General features: G+C 43.2%; 1 protein-coding gene across 1 annotated transcript; it reads right to left on the reverse strand.

Moving 5' to 3' along the window:
* Window positions 1-960: 960 nt before the first annotated feature.
* Window positions 961-27062, reverse strand: LOC119161374 (nose resistant to fluoxetine protein 6). The gene is made up of 15 exons (XM_037413815.2): window positions 26813-27062; window positions 23439-23647; window positions 22015-22135; window positions 19303-19393; window positions 19136-19218; window positions 18518-18694; window positions 17251-17344; window positions 15349-15432; window positions 14077-14242; window positions 13507-13589; window positions 13284-13406; window positions 13037-13157; window positions 5483-5669; window positions 4860-5002; window positions 961-1323 (listed from the first exon to the last, which is right to left on the reverse strand). Exons 1-15 carry the CDS (start codon window positions 27060-27062, stop codon window positions 1141-1143), a joined length of 2115 nt encoding a protein of 704 aa, XP_037269712.2. The 3' UTR covers window positions 961-1140.
* Window positions 27063-27423: the final 361 nt, after the last annotated feature.

Here is a 27423-nt window from a genome sequence, read left to right on the forward strand (position 1 = left end):
TCTCAGAGATGCGCCAAAGCTGGTGACAGCATGACAGTAGTACTTTGAATTTCGCAGCCCAATCGCCTCCCCTCATAAAACCCTTTGAATATTTCTGATCGACTGACGGCCTATAAGAACTGTCTAAGCTGTTTTGCAGTAAAAATGGCTTAGAAATGGTGGTCATCTGTTCGTTGCAAAGGACAATAAGGCAAGCGTCTGGGATTCATGTTCGGGTTCATATTCCACGTTATTCGTGTTGCCTTCATGCCACCGTTTTCCAGAAACTTTGGGCTGCCCAGCGCCGCAAACTCATCACTGCAGCGGACCACGCAGTTTATGTGCACGTGGTAGGAAAATGTAGTAGGAAAATGTGATGTCATGTCAAAGAGAAATTTGCATTGTTCTTTAGTTCGCATGTATTATCAGCGAACGAGGCCTCATACGAAGGGGAGGTCAAATCAGAGCATATCGGCCTACGTTGGAAAAAGTAGCGTGTGTAAATAGGAACGCGTGTATCCATGTGCACTTTTTACGTGCCTCACATGCAAACATTTAAAGCTGATATAAGTAGTTATATGAGGTAGAGATATAACACACAACATTCAGATCAGGCATACATTTTCTCATCAGCGATCACTTGTGAACTTCGCTAAGATACTTACTGCACTGAAAAGTCTAAAGTCTACGCTTCCCAACAGCCGTTGAAATATTCTGCAAAGCTTGAATCTGTTACCTGAATACAAATGTCCATATCCAGAAAACATTTCGGACCTTTTTTGGCATTTACGTAATTATCACGTCTTCATGATACATATCACTATGGTGTGGGTGTTTAAAGAAGAAACGCTGTGCGACAACATATCTCCTATCGCGGGCCCAAAACATCAGTCTGCAAGATTGGCGATCAGCCCACCATGCAATTGATTTACTAATTTTCCGCATTAGCCTTGCAGGAAGTATGATTTATTCCTTGTTTATTTTGCGTTCCAGCTATGACACATAAACGTTCATTACCGACTGTAGGAGCCCTCAGAACGTTAGCAATACCAATATAAAATTTTGTTGCTGCCACCTCGTTATTCATTTAATAAAGCAGGAGGAACATTGAACACTATGGTCATGGGAAATGAGAGAAGAAACAGCACACTCTCCCCGATTTTAGGCGGGGCCATTGCTGACCACCTCAGCACAGGGTTTTGCTGCAGCTTCGTTTCCTGGACGAGACGTCGCTGTCTTCTTGAAGAGAAGTCTTTCAATCTGCTGCGTTGGGCCATCGCAAATGATATACAGCAGGTACGCCAACGCAACGCTGAGGCCAAATGTTCCTATGGAATTTCTCAGCTGGAAGAGATGCATGGGAAAAGCATTAAAGTTTGTCGTAATGCAAGTGTCCGCGTGTTCTCAGCTTGAAAAATCAGAAATGGTGCACTGCATTGTATACCGAACATGTATTACCCCAAGCAAATCACATATTCCAAATGGCTTGTGGTACTAGGCAAAAATTAATATTTTTAAGAGGTGTCTAAATTATAATGATAATGCAAGAATGACTGACTCCATTGTTGTGGCGCGAAATTGCACGTGCTGTAGGCAGAGAAAATTCACTTCCCTATCGCTATATTTACTCGCACGCATACATGTCCCATCTATAAATTGGGCGCACGCATGTATTAAGCGACGGGGAGTGGTACATGCCTACACGCAGATGAGTTCGCCAGCGTACTGCAAGCCCACCAAAGAATGGTTTATGACAAGTGCAGGGGACTCACAAAGACGCAATTTTTTTTTTTACAGTAGAGCTGCTTATGCAAGCCGACCATTGTAATCCACCACCAGAAAACTATCACCATGATGAACCGGTCCCCTTCTCTCATCATCATTTTTTTTCCTTTTCTTCATCTTCTTCTTCACTCCCAGAATACGGGCGCCGAGGCGTGATCAATCAAGGAACAACGCACAAAGAGTGAGAACGAAAGAAAGAAAATAAATAAATAAATAAATAAATAAAAATAAATTATAGGCAACAAAATTCTTCTCGAAGTGTGGGCAACAATTGAAGGCAAGCATTGTAGTCACAAGGCTATCAATTATTGTAATCCCAAGGTGAACACTGTAATCACAAGGTCTTCACGCTAGCTTAAAACAGCCTTGCATGGTTTAGCATACCAAAGGGGCGGGAGAAAGAAATGAGAATGAGGGAATGAGATATGAGGATGTGGAGTAGGCAAGGGAGCACACGAGAGACTTAAGAATGACATAGAAAGAAAGGAAAAGAAAGAGAGAAAAAAAGAGAAAAACAGAAAAAGAAAGAAAGAAAAAGAGAGAATCGAAGAACGAGAAAGAAATATATATAAACAGAAAGAGATCAAAAGTAAGAGGAAGCGTGATATAAAAAGAGAGAAATAAATAAAAATAGAGTGATATAATTAAGATTAACTAGGGAGGGGAGAATAAACAGATGAAGAAAGAAAAATAAAGAGCAACAAAGAAGGCCGTCCGTTTGCGCACTTCTATCAGGCTTGGAGTGACTAATCTTAGGCTCACTTATATTTTTTATATGTGCTGTGCATTTCAGTAGGCCGAGCTGTCGCATGCTGGGATTGAACGCTGTCGTTGTCGCTCTGCGTAAGGCAGGCAATACCGCACAAAGCTTAGCCATCTCTAGCGCGTGCTCGCGCCAAGGAGAAGTATTCTGCCTCTTCTTCTTCTTGGAGCGCCTTGATAGTAATATAACAAACATAAACACAACATAAACACTAAAAAACGAGAGGAAAACACCAGGGAACCACCACTACGCACCTCGTATAGCTTTCACGTTGAGTACAACTCCATATATTTGTTTTTGTTCCATGCAAAAATGTCCTTTTTTATTTAAAATGTATTGAAAAGAAGATTAGTGCCTATTCATCTCTTTCTGTGAAATCGACAAGGTTAATTTGAAGGTAAACTAGAGCTGGACGTGAAGGCCCCTTCGAGGTGATGGGAAAGAGTGTGCTAAGAAATGTAGGGGGGGGGGGGGGGGGCATACTATAGTGCCTAGACTATACTTACTATAGCCATAATACCAGTGTTACAAGGGAGGCATGATGCCTGTGCGCGCCCTGTCTTCCCTCTATTATAGAGACGCGCTAGGTTGACCTCCCGGGGAGGTTGCTACAAACTTTGTGTGTGCCTTTCACGTACAAGTTTCGTCACAGCCGCAACGCAAACGGTGGAGGGCGAAGCGCAAGTGGACTGATTCAGAGGCCATCGCAGGGCACCAGTTGAACAAGACCGGCAAAATACGCATTCTATGTTCGCTCAGGAGACTCCTGGAGAAACCAGTAAAAGTGAAACGTCACAAAAAATTTAAATTTCAAGCTAAATTGCTTTAAAATGGGACTTTTAAAGTCAGTTTGGCAATTGATTTAAATCTCCTATTTCCAAGTCTTTAAAAACAATGTGTCCCGAGTCTTATTCTTCTAGTTAATTATGCGCGTATTTTCAGCGTTAACAACAAGTAGAGTGATAATTTTCCTACAATTTATTGATCTCACGGACATGATAGATTGTATCATAGCGTTCTGTGTATCACTTTATTGATACTTGGCCTCAAATTATGATAATATTTATTGGTTAAAGGGACTGTTCACGACCCTTCACTGCTTTTCTGTTTGTTTAAAAAATAAAAATAAAAAGCTTATATCTGAAGCGTATAGCCTTGCAGCGGTTTCTCTGGAAAGTGCATAAAACTGAACTTTTATGTCTACTTTTGGTCTTCTTCTATCTGTCGGATGAATTCCCCCAACAATGGTCGGTGAAGGCGATGACAATTGTACTGCCGGTGAATGTCGAAAACTAAAACCACGTGCAGTTTCGCAGGCTTCATTCAGTTTCATTCAGGAGGCGGAAACGTTGTAGGCACGTGTGCTCAAATTTGGGTGCTCGTGAAAGAACCCCAGGTGGTTGAAATTTCCGGAGCTCTCCACTACAGCGTCTTTCATAATCGTATGGTGGTTTTGGGTTGTTAAACACGACAAATTAATCAATCATTCAGTTTTGTTTATAATAAAACAAATACATTAGTGGTTATTAGGGGAACGCACACACTTTTTTTTTTGTTCTAACGAGCAGTGGCAGAGGCCTAGCTCGCGTTTCTCCGCCGTTTGCAGGCAGGCAAATATGCAGGCAAGCGAACACACCACCGGCAGCGCCACCAGGTGCCTCTTTCAACGCGTGAGAAAAAAAAAACGCAAAAAATTGTTTCTGGCGCAACCTACATTTTGAAGGTATTGGTTAATATGTGAGGCATTAAGTCTTAAAACCGCCATATGTATATGAGAAACGCCGTAGGAAAGGACACCAGAAATTTTCACCACCTAGGTTTCTTAAACATGCACCCAAATTGGAGCACTCCGGCCTACAGCATTTTCGCATCCATCGACAATGCAGCCGCTGCAGTGAGGATTCAGCCCCGCGACCTCCTGGTCAGAAGCCGGGTACCTTAGCCACTAGACCACTGCGGTAGGTCAATATGAAGTTATTCATGTTTTTTCTAAGCAAAATAAGGCTATATTTGATGATTTCTTGTCCTACCGGTATATTAACCCCATTGCTGTTGGGTAATGCTAGAGGTCATTTTTTGTCGGCTGTGAACATCAAGTTAAAATTATAATTCTTTTTTATGAGACTAAATTGTGCCCGTTTCCACCGATGTGATGAACAATCTTCTCATTTGTGCCACATTCAGAAAAATGTTTTCTGAGCGGTAGACAGTCCCTTGAAACCTGCGCACAAACCTGCCTTTTTCTGCATGAACTTCCAGCAGCAGAATGACACGAACGATAACAAAGGCTACAGCAACACTTGCTATTGTACATGTAAATAGAAATACATACTTGTAAGAACTCGTCCACGTTTATCGGTGTTTTCGTATTGGCCATGCGTAGCAGATGAAAGAGAAGGTGTGTGAGATAAATTCCATAAGTGAGCCGTGACAGCGGCAGGAACGCCTTCCATGCCAAGAATTTGTAGAAAAAACCTTCGTAAGAAAGTTAGAATAAAAGAAGTCAATGTAAGCTGGTGGAGATGAGAGCGCTGCAAAATATGCTCCTTCACATACATGTGTTTAAGAAACAGCACGTGGTTATCTATGACCTGTGACATTAGGATTAGCTCCACGGACGTAGCGAAAAATTCGAAGTGTACCTCGTTAAAGACAAGGCGAAAAATACCTCGAAAATGCAAGAGGTGGACACCAAAGGTTTTAAATGGCCTCACGGCGTATCCTGATTTGTTTACTGAATGGACTACCAAGCTTTGATCAAGGTATGGTTCCACCACTTTTTATAAAGATCACTGCTCTTAAACATGCGAAGAACAAAAGCGCTTGTTGCCGTTTGTGAAGACTCTTCGCGTATTTGCAAATGATGACTACTCACAATTTTTTTTCTCTTTACCGTCTACGAATTCCATGATGCCAGAAAAAAAGCGCTCAGGAATACATGAACAGCTCACGTACTTCCTCTTCCAGTTGCACAGGCAATAAATGGCCAAGACAGGCCCAGAGCCCACACAAGTCTGTGGAAACCTCCGTACAGGGCAGTAACAGATTCAGCGGGGAAACGACCATCATTCCACGGAATTGTCACAAACATGACTGAAGAAAGAAGACAGGCAGACAGCAACCAACAAAGAGCTTGTGTTCTCTGTAATTGAAAGAAGGACATCTTCAGCAAAACAAACTATTAGGGCAGTTTGGTCCGGCAGCATTAACAAGAAGCCCTTCCATGATTGAAATTTTCTGGAGGGAAAACATTAGCCTGTTCTGTTACTAGACATACTTTATTGAAGGACGTCGGGCAGTGTCAACAAAGCGCCAACTAACCAATGAATTTGTGATATTAAGCCCAGGCGAGAAATTTGTGGCGTTTCTCCACAACTTGGTATCCCGAACTGGGGGCTGGTTTTTCTTTCTCCTCCTGTGCTTTTTTTATATGGTAATCCTTTGTTTCTACGATGTAAGAGTGTACTTTTACAACCTATAGCACAATCGGCGTTTTGTGAAGACCTGAAACAAATCAGGGCCTCTGTCACAAAAATCTTTTACGGTAAAATTTTTCATAAGTTGCCAGGTCTCACCGATGAACGTATATATACACTGCAAAATTAACGCCATTCATTAGTCATTACATTACGTGCAGAAATGAAATAATTGTAACACTTTACTGAAACGCTTGATATAAAAGCATGATAATAGAGAACATAGCCCTGCACACGGTCGCGAACGCATTTAGATTATAGCACTTACGTGCTCTCGTCGCTAATCATCATCTAAATACAAAGTTCAAATTACATCTCTCCCCAAATAATTTTATGGCGCAAGCTATGACCCGCAAGGTATACTAAATTAGTTCAACAATATATCAGCGCTCTGCGTTTGTCTGCGTTAAAATAAGTAAGAAAACACTTTTGTCGCAGTGCAGCCAGAAATCAGGTGGGCACTTATTAACTGTGATAAGATTAGTTTGCCGTTCCGGAGCCCGGGGCGTCGATGTTGCAAGGAAATAAATACGGCGCACATGACCAGCCAGTCAGTGTGGAACCCGCCAACGTACGTGTGTGTGATTCGGTCCAGCGACTGGCATGGCCCAGGACTATGCGGTTATCACAAGTGGTGACGAGGTCGACTGACAAACCGGACGGGCACCGCACAGGTCGTCATGCCTGTCGTCGGGAAGCTAGATCCGTTCGACCCGAGTACAGCGGAGTGGGCGGAATACCGTGAGCGGGCCGAGCTGTACTTCATCGCGAACGACATCCCGAGTGACAAGCAGACAGCCGTATTTTTGACATGCTGCGGTCCAGAGACTTATTCTCTGCTACGAGGCCTCCTAGCACCAAGCAGGCGCGCCCAAGCAGGACTGACCGAAATTTTTACCACACTTGGCAAGCACTACGCCCCTCGCGTATCAGAAGTAGTGGCAAGTTTCAAGTTTCTCTGAAGACATCGAAAAGAGGGGGAGACCGTAAGTGACTACATTGCCTCGTTGAAGAAATTAGCCGAAGACTGTAATTTCGCAACATTTCGAGAACGCATGTTGCGCGACCAGATAGTCAGCGGAATCAATGACGTAACCATGCAAACACGGCTGCTGGTAACGACGTGTTTAACCTTCGAAACTGCAAAGGACACCGCCGTAGCTATGGAGGCTGCGCGTAAAGATTCACGCACATTGAGCTGTCAGCAAGCACAGCTACTATCTCACGAAGCTCCGGAGCAAGCGAACGTTGTCACCTCGGTGAAAAATGATAGCTGTTGCTTCCGTTGCGGGGGAGGTCATTCTGCGCGTCGGTGTAAGCACGGCAGCACGATCTGTCACAACTGCCGCCGAAAAGGGCACCTTGCAAGAGTTTGCAGAGTTCAGCCGGGAAGTAGAAATTTCGACCGGAGCCAGTCTAGTCGCGTGAACAACCTGGGCGACCTGCCTGTCTCTGCTGAAGAGCCCGAAGTTTTCGACATGTGGACGCTTCACAACGCTAGTTCGGAGCCAATGCGCATAGCGGTTGAGGTTAATGGCATAATGCTCAATATGGAGTTGGACACCGGTGCTAGTGTGTCGACCATTGATGATGGCAAGTTTGCCGAGCTTTTTCCGTCGGTGCCGTTGGAGCCATCGAGTGTGCAGCTGAGAAGTTTTTTCGGCGACATGAAACGCGTCCAGGGAAAGCTCGAAGCAATGGTCAAACTTGGCGACAAGGAGCGCCAGCTACCACTATTTGTCGTGAAATGGGCGTGTCCTACGCTGTTTGTACGAAGCTGGATGAAGGCCTTCAAGCTAGGCATCGCTCAGACGGAGGAAGTGAGCGTCGTGAAGTCTACGGAAGACCTGGTAAGCCAATATCACGAAGTTTTTTCGGAGCAGCTTGGCACGTTTCACGTCGTTACAGCGTCTATATCCGTACAAAAGGGTGCGAAGCCACGTTTTGTCAAGGCACGTCCGATACCACTTGCTTTGCGCGATAAGGTTTTTGAAGAACTACAGAGGATGGAACGGGAAGGCGTTATCAAACCGGTGAAAACTTCTCAGTGGGCCGCGCCCATCGTTCCTGTATTGAAGCGCGACGGCCGGGTTCGGGTCTGCGGCGATTTTAAGATAACCATAAACCCGGTGACAGTCGTCGAGTCCTACCCTATTCCTAGGATTGAGGAACTTTTTGCGCGACTTACAGGGGGCAAGAAGTTCACAAAGCTTGACTTGCAAGATGCCTACCAGCAGGTTCCACTCGATGAGGAGTGCCAAGAGCTAGTCACCATTAACACTCCGAAGGGGTTATACCAATTCACAAGGCTACCGTTCGGGGTTTCATCAGCTCCGGCTATATTTCAGCGAGAGATGGAAAATCTGTTGCACGACCTTGACCATGTCGTAGTGTACTTTGATGGTATTCTGGTCACAGGAACCAGTGACAAAGAGCATTGGGAAAATTTGGGCCGAGTGTTGGATCGCCTGAAGACCGCGGGACTGCGACTGAAGTTATCCAAATGCGAGTTCATGAAACCAGAAGTCCAGTACTTGGGCCATATCATTAGTGCGGCTGGGCTGCGTCCAAACCCGGCTAAGACTGAAGCAGTGCTGGAAGCCCCCGCACCCCGAGCGGTCAAGGAACTTCAGAGTTACCTCGGGTTGGTTAATTTTTACACAAGGTTTTTGCCGAACCTTTCTGCCGTATTACAGCCGCTCAATAGTTTGTTGGCGTCGGGAACACCATGGCGCTGGGAAACTGATGAAAAGCAGGCATTTCGGAGAAGCAAGGAGCTATTGGCCTCTGCTGCTACATTGGAACACTTTGACCCAGGAAAGCCAACTGTGCTTGTCACTGATGCATCTCCCTTCGGGATTGGAGCAGTACTGGCGCAACGAGAGTCATCTGGAGAAGAGCGCCCCATTGGTTTTGCCTCCCGCAGCCTGGCAACCGCGGAGAAAAACTACAGCCAATTAGATAAGGAGGCATTGAGCCTGCATGTGGACTATGCCGGTCCTTACAGGAACACCTATTTTTTTATCGCAGTCGATGCGTTTTCGAAGTGGATTGAAGTGTTCCTGGTCTCTACACCCTCGGCTGAAGCAACTATTTCCTGCATGCGCATTATGTTCGCAAACCAAGGCCTTCCAGATGTGGTCGTGTCGGATAATAGGCCAGCATTTACCAGTGAGCTTTACTCCACATTCCTCAAGAAAAACGGGGTGAGGTGAATGCTGGTGCCGCCGTATCATCCAGCGTCAAACGGTGCTGCAGAGCGGGCCGTGCAGACTGTCAAAAACAAGTTGCGGATGGCTGGCCCTGGAGATATTCGCACTCAAATTGCCCGCATGCTCCTGACATACAGGTCAACACCTCACGAGGTCACGGGTTGCTGTCCGTCGGAGCTGTTGTTGGGGCGGACGCTGAGGACTGCGTTGGACCTGCTACACCCAGACCTCAGGACCAAGGTGCTGCAGAAACAACTTAAGCAGAAAATCAGATGCGACCAAGGAACAAGACTCAGGGTTTTGGGCCACCCGGGTGACCAGGTGTTCGCAAAGAACTTCCGTCCAGGACCTGCGTGGCTCCCTGCAGTCGTCACCGAACAACGCACTTCGTCCATGTATGTTCTACTGGAAGACGGACGACGGTTAACTCGACATCTGGATCACATCCGCCAGGCCCCTGAGGAACTGAGTGCAGACAAGCAAAAGTCAGGCAGCCCAGTATCTACTGGTCTTGCTCCAAGCTTGGACGTGGGTCAGACGCCGCTAACTGGTCTTGCTCCAGGCTTGGACGTAGGTCAGAGGCAGCTATCTCCTGATCGTCTTCACGACACAGAGTCTAGGCAAGATCCCAGGGAAGACGTGGCGAGAGAACCGGAACTTGCTCTCACAGCACCCAGTACTCCTTTCCTGCGTCTAAGTACCAGAATTCGACGACCAGTATCGCGCTACGCACCTTAAACAATGGTTTGCAACCATTAATAAAGGAGGGAAGGATGTGATGAGATTAGTTTGCCGTTCCGGCACCCGGGGGCGTCGATGTTGCAAGGAAATAAATACGGTGCACATGACCAGCCAGTCAGTGTGGAACCCGCCAACGTACGTGTGTGTGATTCGGTCCAGCGACCGGCATGGCCCAGGACTATCCGGTTATTACATTAACAATATAAACAAACTACGTGACCGAATAGCTCATCAGAGCATTCGAGAGTATTCGAAACTACTCTTGGCTGTTCTCGGGGCAGCCAAAGTACTCTCGCTCTATCCCTAAATCCCAGTGCTCCTACTTTCACTCGACGACTGGAACACTCCGGCTCTGAAGAAAAAACTTTCAGCGTGCTTTGGAGTGTTCCTCTTCTCCCAATGAAATTCGTCATTAGCTCGCTGCCACGGCAGCATTTACGAAAGGAGTGTGCTGCTCCCGAACGATAAATTAAGAGTTGTGACAGTTTGCACTCGCCCTGTGTGCACTTGTGCGTTCGTTTCGTGCATCTTCTTTTCAATTTGAGCAGCGCGTTTAAAGTGTAGAGCTGTGACACTTGTTAGTCCGCACTCATAATGTACATACGCACATTTTAGACGTTCTTTCTGCTTGAGCCGCGTGCTGAAATGTTCGAGCTGCTTGCCTTTCTTCGTGTGATATTACAATTTGTTGCTGTAGCATTTATACCTTCGGCCTTGTGACCAAACAATGCAAAATAAATGCTTAACTGCTTCTGTGAAGGTAAGTGTGAAGATACGTGCTTCCGTAAAAACAATTTTGTGTTATACTCATTCTAAAACACAGGCTTCAACCACGTTTTTTTCAAAGGCACAGATCAATTGATCTGTGGGGTTTAACGTCCCAAAACCACCATTTGATTATGAGAGACGCCGTAGTGGAGGGCTCCGGAAATTTTGACCACCTGGGGTTCTTTAACGTGCACCCAAATCTGAGTACACGGGCCTACAACATTTCCGCCTCCATCGGAAATGCAGCCGCTAAAGCCGGGATTTGATCCCGCGACCTGCGGGTCAGCAGCCGAGTACCTTCGCCACTAGACCACCGTGGCGGGGCTTCAAAGGCACAGACAACCGCACAGAACCCAAATTGTGATAGCCCCAGTAATAGTAAGATATTTTTATTGTATAGGCCAGTACTAATCCTCTTTCTCGGATTAAATACTAATATATATTTTTTTTTGCTTAAGTTGCAAAAAGTAACTTGTAGTGCACCACGCGCAAAAAAAAAACGAAGATGCATACAATCCGAGGTTACGCAGTTATCTCTATGTTGAGGTTTAAAATAGTTCATATATGTTTTTTAATGTCTTTTTAATTTAAAATTTGGATTTACGGCTTCGTTTGTGCTGAGCAGAACAGTGGCGCTGCCCTCGCTTGACCTATGACGCGATGCTCATGAGGAAAGTGGTTGGCTGAAGGCCTAGCAGCGCCTGCCGACGAGTTTCAGAAGTACGAAGAACGCCTGGGTGGCAAGGCCTTAAAGGAACTTTTGACGAGGGTTCCAGACTTGACCTACTTTTTTCTATGGTCATCAATGGCTTAAAATGTCAAAATGAAGGTGAGTGACCACAATGGCACTCACTCACTTTAATGTGGAGCGTTGAGCGCAATGCATAGCTTGCGAGAGTGCTTACTGGAATCACTTCTCAGTTGTTGAAGCTTACTTTTTTTCAGCTTCCCAGAAAAAAAAATCGACAAACAAAACATCCATGTGCTTCTGAAATCACTTCCTTCAGATTTAACCACTGCCAGAGAGGGGGGAATCGTTTATTTGCAACCTAAAAAAACTGGGTCGAGAAGAATCGGTTGTCAGTACCTTCAAGTATATATTTATATCTCTCTTTTCTCACCAGTACGCTATGTTGGACTAGTTGGTGCATGTTACTACAAAAATAGTCACAGCTTTTCCACAAAGGCAAATCAATGAATGCCATAGCAACAAGTTCACGCGAAGAATGGGAGGCAGATCGAAGCGTGCCCCGCATCGCTCATGTACAAATAACGCACTGAACGTACTCACAGGTACAGATGAACGCGAATAAGTGTCTCAGTTGTTACTTCGCTGTGCCTGAAAGGCACGCTTTTTTTTTGCAAACAGACGCTGTGCAGCAATTGCAGTGACCTTTGTGCGCCCGGTAAATACAATAGAATTGTTATGGTAAAATTTTGGGGCGTGCGATTTTCCCCACCGCGAGACAAGCGCATGCACGTGTGAGCGTCTACCCCCCGCCTCTCCGCGGGGCAAAGTACGCGTAAGAGGTGAACGCATCAGAGCACTTCACCGCGTCGGGTCGATCTAGCGACGCATGCTCATTGCGTCATCTCGCTGGTAATGCTGAAAACATGATAGTTCCCCCGAGATCGTCATCGTCAGTGGCAAGCGGTTGATATAAATATTTTGCCGTTTTAACGTTGAAGGAGGTGCTCCTTCGAGGCTCAGTGGCCAACGCCACGCACTCAGAAGCGTTGAGCAGACGTTCGATTCCGCACGGCGGAGTCTTCTTCTGGAATGTTTTTTTTCTTGTGGGTTCATATATATAGATACGTATACATATATGGTGAATGACGGCAGTCACCAATGTCGACGCCGACGCCAGCGGCAAAATCCAGCCGATTGTGTCCATATGATTGCTATCGCAATAAAACGTGACACAAGTAGAAAATCGAGAAAAACCAAGAACAGACCAAAAGTACGCAAAACCTTGGCGCCAAAAATTGGCGTTTTTTTCGTCTGTTCTTGTTTCTTCTCCATTTTACCCTGCGCCAGGTCTTTCAAGATCTGTTTTATATCTTTTTTTATCTTCCTTCTGTCAGTCCTATCTCAAAGCAGGAAAACGATTTAAGTACTTATCTCTTGGTTAAACTGCCCACTTTCTACAGCACATTTATCTTTATACCTTGAGCATGTGACATATGAATACTGCACGAAGTACCGTTTTGCAGGTGCTTTATGGGGCAGTACTTAGACGACTACGACCATTTCCCAGCGCACATAGATGGCTGAGGCGTGTATGAGGCTGAACATGACTTATGTGTACTACCTGTCGCAGGAGTGTTCCTTTCACTCTGTTGCAGAGAAAACCAGAGACAGTCCCACAGACGTAGGTCGGGATGTGGACAAACGGCTTGAAGTGTACGTATTCCAGCGTGTTCGAAAACCGCCTAAAAGACACAACATTAAAATTAGCCAAAACAATAGAATCTTAGGGTAACATGTTAGTAGACTTTGTTAAGCGTTGTTAGACATTGTGACGTATACTCTCCGTATAGGAACAATGTGATTAATACCTCACATCGCTGTTTCCGAAGGTAATTCCATGGAACAGATGCCAAAAGTATGTTTGCACGGCAGCCATGCTTCCGAATGTTACACACGTCACGAAAGCTAAAACAAGGCTTGCTTTTGTGTTCCTGGGAAAAATAGGTTGAAGGAAAAGCGGTGCGACAAAATCTGCTTAATATCCATGGTTCCGATCATACTTTCTCTTATATGCACTGTGGGATGCCCTACCGATTTAGAAGCACCACCATTGGGAGGGCGACCACTAGAAATATTTGCATATCAGCAGCAACATACCATAAGTGGGTTAAGCACTGCAAAAAAGAAGAAAAAATAATTAAAGTAATTTCGGGATTGCACGAAGCTTTACTTCCTATTGAACTTGGAGTAGTGTGTGAAAAAAGCCACAAAGAAGCTTCTTCGGCTCCAGAACCTCCAGCTCATCATAACATCGGACACAAAGAACGAGGTTCGAGACATTGGCACATGGTAAAAACCAGAGTAATAGAAATAATCCCCTGATGTACAATGTCTGCAGATATGCGGACGGCACTTCTTTAGGTAGTTTTTGAACTGATGGCCGAGAAAACGCAAACTACGTTAACATGAGAACAAGTGAGCCTTCTGTGGAATTCCCGGGTCTTGACTTATTATCAAGGGGTTGTGTTTGTCCTGGTCAAATTTGCTAGAACTGCATCAAGCACCAGTTATCCTACTCGTTCCAAAAGTTGAAATGTCCCGATCATACGCTGAATTGTTAGCTTACTTTATTTGCTTAGAATTGAGAATGTAATCACTTACCATATTTTTCTGAGGCAAGAAATCATTAAAGTGGACCAACAACGCCCACCAGTTAGCGTAGCAGCCGCTCAGCTGCTGTGGCAGTAGTTCTGAATCCGCCGGGCCATCGGCAATTAGGGGCAGAAGGAACGCCATGAGCACAACCACCATCACTGGAAACGTAAGCCTGGACAACAGTTCACAGCCAACCTGGTACTCATGCGTATACCATTAACATTATACCTTCCCTTCTCCATACACAAAATTATCTGCAGATGCACCAAGCTTTATCTTTTATTGGAATCTAGGTCGGGAGCATAATAAAAGTTTGTGCTAATATACATGTTGTTGCTGAAGCACGTACTATCACTGTGGCCTGTAAGAGTAACTTGTTTTCTGGCGCGTATACCTATAAATTTTGAGAGACCTCCGTAATACGAATCTCGTCATTTGCAGTAACGAATAAACGCATGATTAAAAAGAGGTGCATGTTGTGACCGGTGTGAAATTAGCGAACTTTTCTAGCTGACCAAACAGTGTTCAGCGACTGTCAAATTCGTTTGCCACCGGGGATCTGAAGGCTGCAGACGAACACGTATCTCCATAATACTCATGAAGTAAGCGATGACATTGAGCATACGGTATAAAAACATATTGCTACAAATTAAATTGAATATTGTTGGCGCTATGACATATGTTTAGGTTCATTCGAAGCCTTAAAGCGACCTGTGTGTATGCGCTGATTGGCAAAATGAATTGACAAAAAATAAAACAAAATCTCCTTTATCGGCATAAAGCTTAATCTACATCATAGAGTGAAACTCAAGCCAACTGAAATCGTCAGTCAGTACTTTTCGTAAGTTACTATTTCTGAAAATGATTCTTTATGCAAATGCTTCTGCTATATAGCCATACCTAATACTAGCACAATCAACAATAAGTTCAGACAGCTATTGATTGGAGAGCATGCAGAGTGGTTATTAGCGCTGGAATGCGGGTCTATAAGATAAAATGTGATATGCGTTGTGACTCCGGGGTACTTTTTTTCTGCTTGTATTGAAAGCAGCTCCTTTGTAGGATAAAGAAACTTATCATTTAAGGAAACAATCATTGTGAATTTTCATAGAAAACTATTGATAACAATGAGGCGTTAATGTTTTTTTTTCAATTTTGGTCACGCGTTTGGTTGGGGTGGGAGGGAGGCGATGAAAAACAAAAGAAACAATACTCTTGTTTGTTTAAGCCAAAACAGCGCATGCTAGCTCTGCATTGTTTTTGCAAAAAACTACTTACCGTATGTATCTACGGGCAACCGCCACCCAGAAAGAACGGATGGTTGAATTTGAGCCAGCCATGGAGATAGACAGGGCGAAACCACTGTCGGGCATGAAAGAGTAGGCATTATAACAATAAAAATCCGCATTGAGAAAATACAAAAGAGACAAAGTCACAGTAATACAGGAAATGCACTATCGCATGACGACAACAAAATATTTTCGGTGCATTGACGTTGTGAACGACATCCCCAGTTCATTTTCCAAAACAACAAAATCCGGCAAAAAAGACCCATGCAGGCTCTTTCTTACTTCATGTAGACCTACCCAATCACAGAAACCTTACTGACCTCGACATTTCACTTCATTGAGGGTGTCATCGCCTATATTTATACGTGTAAAATATCCTGCTTGAATAATGGAGGACTGGCCATATTATAGGTGCAATCAAAGACTCGTGTAAGTCCAGTATACTTCCGTTTATTTGTCACTTATGTGGCATTGTATGAACAAATTCTTATTTGATGCGTTGTCGTATTGCCGTTTAAAGGGTTCTTCCCAAAGAAGTGCAGTAGCTCATAGGGGCTATGGGTTGCATTGATTCTTTGTCATATTCATGAAGTAAAATTAGAGCAAGTACACACACAAAAACAAAAGTTTTTAGCCAAGTTGGTTCATGAGTTTACGTTACACACTTGTTTCTGGCGAAAGTCATAAAGTGAAAAGGGGGAAGAGAAGCATTAGATTGAAGTGCTGAACAGGGGTTGGCAAGCATCTTTTCAAAGCTCACTTGAGATTATCTATAAATGTAGCCAGGACTGTCCCCTTCATAAATTCACGGCGGTTGAGTGAAGGCAGCAAAATTTTTTTTCTTTCGTTCTTGGTCTCTATTGTAATGTTTCTTCCTGTAATACTGGAGAGATTTTTTCATCTCCTAGAATATTTTCTTTTTTTACTTAGGAGACTTGCGTGTTGGCTTCTTTTATGTCAACCTTTCAAGCATCATTAACCTGCCTTGGCTTCTAGCGCTTCTCAGATAGGAGCATAGGAGTATATATACTGGACCATAGGAGTATATATACTGAACGCCATCGTATTTACACTCCAGTTCAACATTGATATATTAGGTTTATCGTCCCGAAATTCATAATCATAATTGTTTATGAGAGACACTGTAGTGGAAGGCTCCGGAAATTTTTCCCACAAGGGGTTCTTTAACGTGCACCCAAATCAAAGCTCACCAGCCTACAGCATTTTTCCCTCCACCGAAAAAGCAGCCGCCTCAGCCGGGATTCAATCCCGCGACCTTAGCAGTCGAGCACCTAAGTCACTAGACCACCGTGGCGGGGCGTTAAGTTCAGCCACCTTTCACAAAGTGGGTGAACAATGTCGTCATAATCAAATGGTGGTTCTGGGACGTTTACTTCTAACAGTTAATATAAAGTACACTTTTACACTTATAATGTTATAAATACACCTATAACGTACAATAGATGCCGACCCGATAATCAGCTGCTTATGTTTTTATAGCCTAGCACTTTGTGTATCAGCATTCTTCTGAACTTCCTCAACCAATGACTATATATATATATATATATATATATATATATATATATATATATATATATATATATATATATATATATATATATATATATATATATATATATATATATATATATATTCTTCAGAGAATAACGCAAAGCTTTAAATGAAATCTCAACACGCGGTTCTCATTACAATTTTTCAGATTTGAACAGAAGCTTAACATAATGTGATTTGATTTAGACAATGTAAAATGTCTAAGCAATAAAATAAACGGGCAAACAATTAGTCAAACGTAGCTGCCACTACCCCCCGTGCAACTCGTTTCACTCGTGCTCTGCCAGGTTACACAGTGCTACTCGTGTCAATGACATACCTCATGAAGAAAAATGTCGACACACTTAATACACCATTGGTAATAAACTGGAACCAAGGCTTCGATGACAGTCGCATCAACTCAAACGGGCTGTCTGTGAAAACGTGGATAGAATAAAATGTGTTTTGTTTTTCAAACAATAAATAATGAGGTAAGTAAAGAAATATCGATTGTGCATAATATATTTGTGAACCATTTCTCGCATATCTATTCTGGCTTCTAGAAAATCATATTATTCCAAACCTTCAAATGTGGGCTATGGAGTGAAATGCTCGAATAAATACGTATACGTTAAAAAGATACCTATACTAAAGGCACAAACCACTCTTCAAATTTTCCTACCTAAACAATGTCGAAGGAAAGAAGGCCTGACATAAGGGCTTGTTTTGTTCGTTAGAAAGAATATTAATGTGAACTGACAGACAGGCCAAGTAAACTATAGATCTATTATTATAAGTAATTGTCCCGTGAATGTGAAGAAAGAGAAATAGAAGAACAGATTACTTGTCGTGGGCAGGGACCAAACCTGTGACCTTTGAATAACACGTCTGATGCTCTACATGCTCTACCAAGTGAGCTACCACGGTGGCTATCCCCCAATCCTCCTGGCGTGACTGAAGCTCCTACGTTTAAGTGCACATATATACCCTATAAAGTGGATGGGGGAGGATAGCTGCCGTGGTAGCTCATTGGTGAAGCTTCGAACGCGTTATTCGAAGGTCGTAGGTTCAGTCCCTGCCCATGGCAAGTTATTTTTCTATCCACTTTGCTTTCTTCACATTTACATTATAGTTACTTTTAATACTATCCCATGTACTTTTCTTGGCATATTTGTCTGTCAGTTCTTTTCAACGTTGTTTCAAACAATGTCGAATGTCATAAAGATAACGAATATTTTTCTTTCAGCTTTATACTGATAAACGAATTGTAAGATCGTTTATGTCACTTCGAGATTTTGCAACACGTCACTTGGCGATTTCTCGCCAAATGATTTGCACGCAGGTTGGCCGGTTCGCCAGTTCTACATTAATTCATGCGTATTTTCGTCACAACAAACTGTATTCTCGAGCGCAAGATTATCGAAGCAAACGTCCGCAAGAAGTAATTCAAAACACTTCTGCCGCTGATCTAAAATGCTCATGCCTTAATATAAGAGACATGTTGAAGGAACTTCATTCGTTTTGCAAAGCGAAATCCAAAACGGTACTTCTTCGTGAAATGGCGGAGCGACTAAGTGTGTGCTTGCTTTTAAAACTATAGTACTTACGCAAAAATTCTGCCTGAAGGGCAATGTACTCATGATCGAGCAAAACCCAGTAGGCACAAAATACTTTCAGGCCACTCAGAAATAGAAGGGATTGATTGAGCCCGGTGTTTTCGGTCTTCAGAAGCGACTTCGTGTTTGATACTGCCGAAAATATTTTTGCCACCTTCAGGAATGGTCCTGTGAAATAGCACAAAATTGAGTCATTCATCTTTGCGCGCAAAAATTGGTCGACAAATTAAATTTATTGAGGAAACAGGGCGTGAAAGTATAATAGCGTTTGTCACGAAAGATCACAGACATCTTGAGCAGAAGACGTTGTTTTGCAAACCAGGATTGACGGTATTAGAAAGTTGGTTGGAGCAGTAGCACCCTGTGTTCTCATATGCAGACCAAGGCCACCTTTGATTACCTCAATGTTTAGTTAGAAGGTTAGTTCTGTGAATGTAGTGACTGTGAAGGACTGAGGAGCTGTAACTATTGAGTGCAATATTTCAGCCTGCTATGCTTTCGGTGTCGCCTAAAACGCTGTAGAGTTCAAATCTTCGTTTATGAGGCAGGATCATTGTAAAATTTGAGATTGTCGTTACGTCTGTGTTGAGTTACGACACAAGAACCTACCTGACAAACAGTTGTTATAGATACTCCAATATTCAATTGCGGTGGCTACAAGCACCACACAGACAAGTGTAGAAAGCACTGTTCTGCGCAAAGAGGAAAAAAATGCCACAAGTGAGCCCACACTACTTCAGTAAACGTCTGTTTTTCTCGTCTGAGAGTTTTCTCACATTGATAACACCTGTGCCCAAGTCCACATTTTCGCTTCACCGGAACACCTGCATCCATTCACGGAGGCCTGAATTCCGTACTGCTGTAAAACTAAGAATTTTCGAACGTGTTAGGCTCTTAATTGCGATAATATGGAATGTGTAAAAGATGAAATCATGAATACAATATGAGAGCAAGCAGCATCAAAACAAAAACTATCCTTTGTGTGAGGTACCATAAACGAATAACCATGAATACACACTGAACCAATAATTCATAAAATGAAAGTCGCCACGCAAAATTTATTTGTAGCTTGTTACCTTTACTGAAGGCCTAATAATTGATGCGTATTAAATCGGCTCTCGTTCAAGACCACGCTTCATAAGGGAAGTGATACTAAAGCAATGAGTGACTCTCAGCAAAAATTAAATTGACTGGCTCTGTGTGGTAATAGGCATATCAATTATCAATGCAGTCACAAATTTTTTTTTGCTTTATGTTTATCGGAGTTTTCTGGCAAACGAAACAAAAAGATCTTGGATATAAGTCGCTGCTAATTTTCGATACAATCACGTGGTTATAACTCCATAAATGTCAGCTCCGCTAACAGCTACCTAGAGAAACTTTGCATGGATTCACCCTGCAATCGCATTTGTTTATTTACTTAATATAAAGCACCTTTCACTTGTGTTTGTGTCTCTGGTTCTAGGCCTAAAACGACCATATGATTATGAGAGACGCCGTAGTGGAAGGCTCCAAAAACTTTTGACCACCTTTAGGGTTCTTTAACGTTCACCCAAATCTGAGCACACGGGCCTACAGCATTTTCGCCTCCACTGAAAATGCAGTCCCTGCAGCCGGGATTTGATCCCGCGATCTACGGGTCAGCAACCTAGTGCCTTAGCAACTAGACGAGCTCAGTGGGGCAGAAAACTTTAGCAAATATTCCGATATGGTAACTCGGGAAAGCATATTTCAAGTAGGGGTAACGAATGCTTAATTATTAATATGCGTAGACTTTACATTAACAGTGAAAACTAACTGACGATTACAAGGAAAGTTTCATGGATGGGAGGCGCACTGCAATTCTGGGGTCGGAGTTTAAGTTTACTCTTAGATCGTAACTGACTATAGCTAAATTAGGCTATGAAAAGTATCAGCTTTATCATAGCGCTAAGATGGATCAGTGGCCGAAAAGTCGTAGGTTTGATCCCGGCCACAGTGGACGTATTTCGGGGGAGTCGGATTGGTAGATGCCCGTGTACTGTTTGATATTAGTGCACGTTAAAGAACATGAAATGGTCCAGATTTTTGGAGCCCTCCAATACGGCATTTCCCATAATCATATCGTCGTTTTGAGACCTAAAGGAACACTAAAGGCAACTATTAGGCCGACGTTGATTGTTGAAATAGCTGCCCAGAAACCTAAGTAGTATTAGTTTTGTGCCAACGAAGTGCTCATTTTGAAATAAAGTTACATTATAGTAGTACGCACAGGGTTACCACACTTCAAGTTACCCGCTTCAAGCGGAACGTGTCACGTCACTGTTGCCGCGCACAACGTTACCCGGCTTTATTGCGTGGCCGCCGGCACTAGTAGCAGCAGAACGAAAGGAGCGGGAGGTATAGCAGCAACAACGCCCGTTTAACAACTTCATGTCATGGCCTGCGAGATGGCAGGCGTAATTGGTTGAAATAAGCCCTGTAGATGGCGCAAACTGCCCCGTTTAACCAGGCGAAAATTGAACTTTTGAACCACTCACGATTATTCCCTATAGTAACGCCCGACGGTTCTTTTTTCCATGAATCAAACAGACACGAACAATTAGCATTTTTTTCCTTCTCATCATGCTAGGAAGATTCCTTATTTATTTCAGCTAGTTTGATTACTAGTGATTATTTGTAGACGGTATGTCTGACGTAATCGGGGTCATTTTGCAAACTTTCTATCGTTGCGCATGTGTTCTCGTGCATTTACCTTAATTTCTCAGTAAGTAGGGCACTGCTGTGCATAATCTTGTTGTTTTGGACGTTGTCATACATTGAGTTTTCACTATGACATAAATTGTTATTTGACTTTATGGTCCTTTTAATACCTCAGAAGTTATTATTGTAGCAAAAATGATTTCATATATGGTTGTAGGGCAGCACGCTAACGGCGTAACAGTTATTCAGCTTGTTTTCGACCATGCTCGTGTGTGCGTTCGTGCGTGCGTGTGTGCGAGGGGGGGGGGGTTGTATGTTGCTGATAAAAAGCTGAATATTCTAGCGTATGCCAACCATCACATTTCATTAAAAAGGGTGTAGTGTCCTGTAGCAGCAGATTTATGCCATCATCATTCAGGAGCGAAATAACACTTCTGTGCTTTCATATTGGCTATCATCATCTTTAATGTACGTTAATGATATCATAACATTAGTATGTGTGCGGATGATGTGAACTTACATTTTACAGCTAAATCTATAATGCAAGCCGTGGGTGTGGTAATTGGGTACGTTGGTAACTTAATCTCGTGGGTACGACGCAAAAATATTTTCTTAAATTTATGTGAAAGAAGTTACATTACTATTAGGCTAATTGATTCTGCTGATTTATATAGAGTAATCATCAACATATTGCTTTTTTGAAAATAGAGAAATAAAAACCCTACTTCTATATTCATTTAGGCAGCAAAATTATAGCCAAAACGATGATCCGTAGTTGATTTATAATGTCATCAAGAAAACCATACCACGTGATACAAGTACATTCAGGTCATTGACTGTGCAGGCCGACGGCGTACAGATACCAATACGGACGCTCGGTCTTCCACTCTTTGTGTCAGCCGTGGCCATGAGGGGGTTGAAGCGACCCTGAAAAAAATTGATTTGGGTTTTTCAGAACTCTACATTCCAAGTGAGGAGAACAGTTCAGCAAAGAAAACAGGCAGAAGCAAACCGTAGGTGTAACGTCATTTGGACAGTAACTGACAAGAGTGTTCAATGTATTCCGAGTTCTGAATGACTAAAATTGTCACCTGCTAGTCTCCAAAACAATTCAGGTTCATTTATGCCCTTTTTCGGAATCATCAGCTCCGTTAAAAAAGAAATTAAATTTCAACTGCCTTTGAAAACCCAACAATTTAGACGATGCTGGGAATCACAGCTTATTTTTATGTAGTGTTGTCAATTGCTAAAATTTAGACTTTAGGCATTAAATGTTGCATTTCAGGCACCAAAAATAGGCTAGCAATACAAAGTTCTAGCCAAGCAACAACGAAAATATAAATAAATTTTTACAAAATTCATACAGATACAATAACAATTTTTACGGAATGGGAACAAACTAAAACACGTGTACGACCTATATCTGCAACAGAAAAACAGGAAATATTGTTGTTCATGATGCCATGACAATGAACATAGCAATACAAACGATGAACATAGCAATGCAAGTGTCCTTTTTCTCGCTCCCTATTTTTCCTTATAATCTGTAGCAGGGAGAGTCAAGTGTTCATGGTCGAAACAACACACCCCTTGGTGTCATTCTTTTGGGCATATTTATAGGGAATGTCAGAGCAGGAGCCCATTGCCGGACCACTAAACACCAGAATGAAGGCATGCTTCATAATGACTGGGTCGCATCGGATGGTTTGTCCCCTGTCAGGGAACAGTTTTCAATGTATATTGCAAGCAAAACACAAGCCGCGTGCACACCACGTTTTTCTTCCTGCCTTTGTTCTCTGCGACTTCACACTCGTCTGCCGCTCGCACCATTTCAGCGGTGCAGTGCATCCGGTGTGTCACGTTCTGTTTCACTGCTGCGAGCGATGGCTTTTTGGAAGCTTGCTTAACTAGAGTACTAGGTCAAACCCGCGTAGCGTTTTGCAAAGTCAGTATTGCTGCGTGGCAAAAACAACAATTTGAAACTGCCTTTCAAAGTGTAGCTTCAGAGTAAAAAGTGCTTATATAGGCGCCTATTTTGAAAACAGACATTTACAGACAGTAATTGGCATTTAGGTACAAACGACAAACAAAGGAAAGCATAAGCCCTTTCAAAACGTTGTAAAGGCCTTTCACAGACTCCACTTCATGCTCTTATATCAAGCAGAAACAATAGCACTGCAAGGAACGAAATAGACATTCGCCTGTAGTACTGTCTGTAGTAATTACTCACCTGCATGTCTCCTTCCTGGTTAAAACGACGAACAAGATCTTCTACTACATGACGAGGTGGCTGCAGAAAAAGGGAGCAATACTGGCCTTTTATGTAGACGTCACCATTGGCGTTGCGGCTCACAGTGTGTAGACATTGTTCGTAACCTCCGAGGCTCACTACACCACCTTCCAATATGTTGCTAGGCATGAAGCCATTGGCGAGGAGCACTAAAGAAGCACGAGTGAAACTATAGGAGAGGTAACAAAAGGTTTACACAGCCATCTACCTCAAGGAAAACTAAGATAAGCACAGAAAACTATTATATTTTTGTTAGCTAAGTAGCGCGTTACGCATTTTGCGGAAAATATTTTATCACAAAAAAATACGGCAGATCCCACGTGCTTTAGCAATATATGTTATGCGAAGAATGCAGATGGAAAGTGACTGTGTTGTAACTATTTTATTTAGTAACACTTTAAGAAGTGGTGTTAAAGATATTTACAAATGCACGCAAAGACATATACGTATAGGTTAAACAGCCGCATATGTTTTATGTAACCAGTTGTTTACAGCTGTGCAACGATGTCAACAGTAACATGAGTATTATCAACGCCAGACGCGCTAAGCTGATTTAAAGTGAAATACTTGCGCAGGCACACGGGGACACTGAATGGACACACAAACGAGTGGAATTTTCGTACCCGTATGTGTGTCTATTCAGTGTCCCCGTGTGCCTGCGAAAATATTTTAAAATGCAAAGAATACATGGTAACATTACGGCTAACGACTTTTTATACTCTATTGGCATCTGATAAATACAGATGCCTGTTTGTCCTATACGTGGAAGCAACTGCTGGTGCAATTAAAATTATGTATCCCTTCACTACAGGCAGTCTGTAAATACGCTCATGTATTTTCATGTAGTATGCGTGGGAGATAAGAGCGCGTGCGATGAGGTGACGCGCGCTGCTTGCGCCATCTTGCTGGTAATGCTGAAAAGACGATTCCCCTGAGATTCCCGTCAGCAGGGGTAAGTTGTAGACATAAATAGGTTGCCGTTTGAATGCACGCGCGTGTTCCTCGGTGGCGCAGTGGTTGACGCCTCGCACTCACGATGCAAAGGACCCAATTTCGGTTCTTCGCGCTGGAGTCGTTTTCTGTTTTTTTTCTTTCATTTTTATATATATAAATACCTATACAGATACGGTGAGTGACGGCGACGATGACGCCGACGCCGGCGGTAAAATACAACCAAGAGTGTTCATATAATTGCTATCGCAAGAAAACAGCAGCTTTGCTAATGCTTTCGTGAAGCCTCAAGTTCACCGAGCAGTTTAGTATGATGTTAGTTCAGATGGTGGCCAAAATTTGGGGGTAGCCCCGCCGCGGTGGTCTAGCAATTCAGGTACTCGGCTGCTGACCCACAGGTCGCGTGATCGAATCCCGGCTGCGGCGGCTGCATTTCCGATGGAGGCGGAAATGTTATAGCCCCGTGTGCTCAGATTTGGGTGCATGTTAAAGATCCCCAGGTGGTCGAAATTTCCGGAGCCCTCCACTATGGCGTCTCTCATAACCATGTGGGGGTTTTGGGACGTTAAACCCCACATATCAATCAACATTTGGGGGTAAATTGTCGGCTCTAGACTAATTGCCGGCCAATCGTTGAGCAAAGCAAAGTGTTGGAGCGTGTCAGTGAAAAAAGCGTACGTGACATACAAGAAGCTTTCGTGATCTTGAGGCTTGGCCCAGATAAGTGCCTTAGCGAGCCATCTATTTACACAAAAAAAAGCTTGCATTTTTAAAGTAGATAAAAGGCCATGAATATTTTGTGTAATACTCTCACGATTTATTGTTCGCATGTGTGTTGTCAGAAGCAAAAGCTTGATGTTTTGAAAACATTGAGTTGCCAGTCCGCACCCGTCCTGTCAAGTACTTCTACTTGTGTTGCGTCACCGGCGCAGTTTTATTTCCCTTTCAGTGGCGTACCAACTAGCCCCCTAACGCACATTACTCATTTCGTGCTAATTGGCGCCCCCACAAGTGATATATCATGCCCCAGCCATTCGAACCCTTCCTTCTTTTTCGGGTCAGTTTAAAATTGCGAGTTCATGGAATTTCGTCTTTCATTTACAAACTAGACACTGCAAAAAAAGCAAAACTGCGATTCGGCCTACTTGGAACAATCCATCCTGAAATATTTGCGCAGGCACATGGGGACACTGAATGGACACAAAAATTAGTGCAATTTTCGCACCCGTTTACAGGTCCATTCAGTGTCCCCGTGTACCTGCGAAAATATTTCAAAACGCAAAGAAAGAATACATGGTAAGATCTCGGTTAACGACTTTTTATACTCTATTGGCCTCTGATTAGTACAGAGGCCTGTTTGTCCTATACGTAGAATCAGCTGCTGCTACAATTAAAATTATGTATCCCTCCACTACAGGCAGTCTGTAAATACGTTCAAGTAGTTTATGACGCTCATGTCTGTCTGCGATCCTCCAAGTAGCAAGGATCCGACCCATCCAACCATCACGTAATTCTGATAAAACCTAACTTGAGGTAAGTATACAGTAGTAGCATCGCACAAATGCTCTTAGCATGTATTGTGACATAGTGAATAATGAGCACATAATCTCGACTTCTAGTGGGCAGACGCAATACCTAAAGAACCACGACAGGGTTTTCGCATACCACGAGGTTATAAATGCAGAATCATGCAAATAGTTAGAACAAATACAGGAGTAATAACTAGTAGAAATGATCAAAGCTTGGAACCATAAAACGTTGAGTTATCTTAAATAAATTCATTCCTAAATAATTAAAAAGTACACAAAAGCAGACAGCACAAACACTAGCCATCAACAAATTAGCCCAAGATATGCAAAAGCACGGGCGTGCTGTGATGCTTTATTCTAGTCTCCTGCCTGCCTGAAAGCTTGTGACGAACTGATAAATGTGTACTTCATATTTGCGTACAAATATACATGTCTATCTCCTCCCCATATTTCTCTCTCCTCTTCGCTTTTTTTATGCAATGTAACCAACCCGTCGGGGCACGGCTAACCACCTAAACCTTTTTCTTATTACTCCTCCCTCACTCTTTGCGTATAGTTCACGAATGCAATATATAATGACGTCAAGTGTTCCAATATTATTAAAGAAATACCCTTGGCTATTAGGGTAAGACTGATTTGATGCTGATGCGGACAAGTAAAAAAAGGTAAAAACGACAGTAGAGCTGCTAAAATAAACGTCGCGTGCACAGCAGTCAGAAAAATCTGCTTGCTGTTTTCCTTTTACTGAAAGACCTACACAATTTCATAATTTAGAGTCCAGTTCACCCGGATCAACCGACTCAATACGCTGTTTATATGTGGGATGCTACTCACTCTTGATGACCCATGGCTGTTGCCGTTTCAATGAAGAGAACATCTTGAACAAGGCGGACGTACATGACACGCTGACGTTGGCATCACCAGCCAATTCAGAGGCTATTGGCCACACCTTTTTTAGCAACGCATCAGACACATCGGCTAGGTCCCTTTGAATGTTTATCCACTGTTGTTCAGCCACGTCCGTGGAACAGCATTGCATAGCAGTCAAGACAGTCCAGATAAGCAAGTGCTTTGACGCTGCCATCCTAACTAAGTGTCCCGCAGCTGCCTAAGAGCTCGAAATTCAGAGGCGGAAAACCTTCCCTCTTAACCGGAAAGACTGATGTGTTTATTCTTTCAAATGTCTACCGCTCGCTTTCTTCCAACAGTTCAAACATGAAACTCAAACATTTGCATGGTCTAACTACATTTTTTATCTATAGTTTATTTCGCCATCCTTATAGCCTGGTGGTGTTCTTCCAGGAGAGCAAGCCATACTCGTGCCCTCTTGAGGGCGTTAGTCGATTTGCTCACAGCTTACATAGGTCGGGACCACACATAATCATGGATCCACTAGACGAATATAGACGCAAATGGACTTTGTCTTTGTTAGCGTACAATTGTAC

Source organism: Rhipicephalus microplus, unplaced genomic scaffold, assembly GCF_043290135.1.
Source record: "Rhipicephalus microplus isolate Deutch F79 unplaced genomic scaffold, USDA_Rmic scaffold_65, whole genome shotgun sequence".
NCBI lineage: Eukaryota > Metazoa > Arthropoda > Arachnida > Ixodida > Ixodidae > Rhipicephalus > Rhipicephalus microplus.